We start from the raw sequence: 1,622 nt of genomic DNA, 5'->3' as shown, positions 1-1,622 counted from the left end.
GCAGGGTGTGGGCACCCCGGGTGGGAAATGGGGTGAGCTGTAAACTCATCACTCCCCAGGGAGACCAGGACCCCACGCTCCCCAGCTGGGCACAGAGCCCTGCACCTGGCTCCCAGCACTGTCCCCTCCGTGTCATCACCCCATCAAGGCACCTGCCCAGGGACGATGTGTCCCAGCACTGCTGCATCTTCCCACTGCAGAAACTGGGGTGCAAGCCATCTCTGCCTGTGTGCCTGCCCCTGCCACCCCATGTCTGAGCCCAGGGAGTCAGAGGGGTGTGCAGGACACGGAAACTCGGCGGAGGCTCTGTGGGAGCACAGTGCTGGATCGGGGACAAGCCCCCAGCACACCTGAGCCCACCACAGCAGGACATACTGGAACCAACCCATGGGAGACAGCCTCTCCCCTCAGCACCAACACAGGGGCCCAGCCCCAGTACCCCACAGCACATACTGGTCTGGATGGGCTCCCCCCCAGTTACATGCTCCCGAGGGGGGCAGGAAGCAGAGGTGTGACTGGTCATCAGGGCTTGTTTAATAACAAAACTCCAGCTATTGTAGAACAATATTCTCCAGCATCATTGTAATATACAATACGGGGAATGCTCTCAGCAATCTGAGAAGGATACGGCCCGCGGCCCCCGGGCTGCGGGGGGACCCCCTGGAGCAGCCCTGCCCGGGGAGGGGGTCGCGGCAGCCAGCCCCAGCCGTGCCGCGGGGGTCCCGGGATGCAGGCGAGCCGTGGCACTCGGGGCCGGGGGCCCGGGGATGTCCGTGGCGGCTCCGGAGCGGTGTCAGCGGCACAGGATCCGGTCGGCGGCGGGCATGCACGGAGCCTGCGGGAAAGGAGGGCGAAGCAGCCGGTCAGGGGGGTCCCGGAGAAGACGAGGATGGAAAGGGGACAGAAGGAAGGAGACAACGCGGTACAGACCGAGGGGGTCCGGGGAACCCGGCTGTGCCGGTGCAGCCCGGTGAGGAAGCGGGACCGGGGAGGTGCCGCCGGGCTCGGGGGTTCCGCACTCACCTCGGGGGGGTCCCCGGCGGCGGCGGGGCGGGGGGGCCCGAGCTGCAGGGCCAGCTGCAGGTCCCAGATGTAGTCGATGACGTGCTGCAGCAGCTCCACCTTCGACACCCGCCGGTGCCGCGGCAGCGTCGGCACCAACGCCCGCAGCCGCGAGTAGCAGCCCTTCATGTCGTACAGCAGCGCGGCGGCCGCCTGCTCCGCCGCCCCCGGGGACACCCCCGGGCCCGGACCCGGCCCGCAGCGAGCGGCCTCCCCGGGCCGCACCGCCTTCAGCGCGACACCGGCGCCCGCGGGCAGCGGCGAGGGGGCGGCGGCGGCGACCTTCATGGCGAGGGGCGGCGGGGCGCGACCGGCGGCGGCGGGACCCTGCGAGCGAACAGCCGAGCGCGCGCCCCGCCGCGCCAATTATAGCGCTCCGCCGGCGGGGGGCGGGGCCGAGGGGGGGAGCCGCGGCCAATGGCGACGCCGCGGGGGCGGGAACGGCCCCTCCCGCCCCATTCATGCACCCTCGAAGGGTAGCGCCTTAAAGGGACAGTGGCGCGGAGACGGCGGCGGGCGGGGGGGGGTTTGGTCTGCGGCGCGGGGGTCACCGGGGGTGC

General features: G+C 71.0%; 1 protein-coding gene across 1 annotated transcript; it reads right to left on the bottom strand.

Moving 5' to 3' along the window:
• Nucleotides 1-793: 793 nt before the first annotated feature.
• Nucleotides 794-1,350, bottom strand: ID1 (inhibitor of DNA binding 1). The gene is made up of 2 exons (XM_086623074.1): nucleotides 1,024-1,350; nucleotides 794-835 (listed from the first exon to the last, which is right to left on the bottom strand). Exons 1-2 carry the CDS (start codon nucleotides 1,348-1,350, stop codon nucleotides 794-796), a joined length of 369 nt encoding a protein of 122 aa, XP_086479200.1.
• Between the last annotated feature and the right edge of the window lie 272 nt (nucleotides 1,351-1,622).

This window comes from Tauraco erythrolophus, chromosome 18 (assembly GCF_009769465.1).
Source record: "Tauraco erythrolophus isolate bTauEry1 chromosome 18, bTauEry1.pri, whole genome shotgun sequence".
Lineage (NCBI taxonomy): Eukaryota > Metazoa > Chordata > Aves > Musophagiformes > Musophagidae > Tauraco > Tauraco erythrolophus.
Note: the sequence above shows the minus strand (reverse complement) of the source record. Positions and strands in the feature narration are given on the sequence as shown.

What these genes read in the sequence shown, in the direction of transcription:
- ID1 (XM_086623074.1), bottom strand. Translation starts at nt 1,350, where the DNA reads ATGAAGGTCGCCGCCGCCGCCCCCTCGCCGCTGCCCGCGGGCGCCGGT. An exon ending in CCGCCGGGGACCCCCCCGAG is followed by an intron (nt 836 to 1,023) that starts GTGAGTGCGGAA and finishes CCTTTCCCGCAG; the next exon opens with GCTCCGTGCATGCCCGCCGC.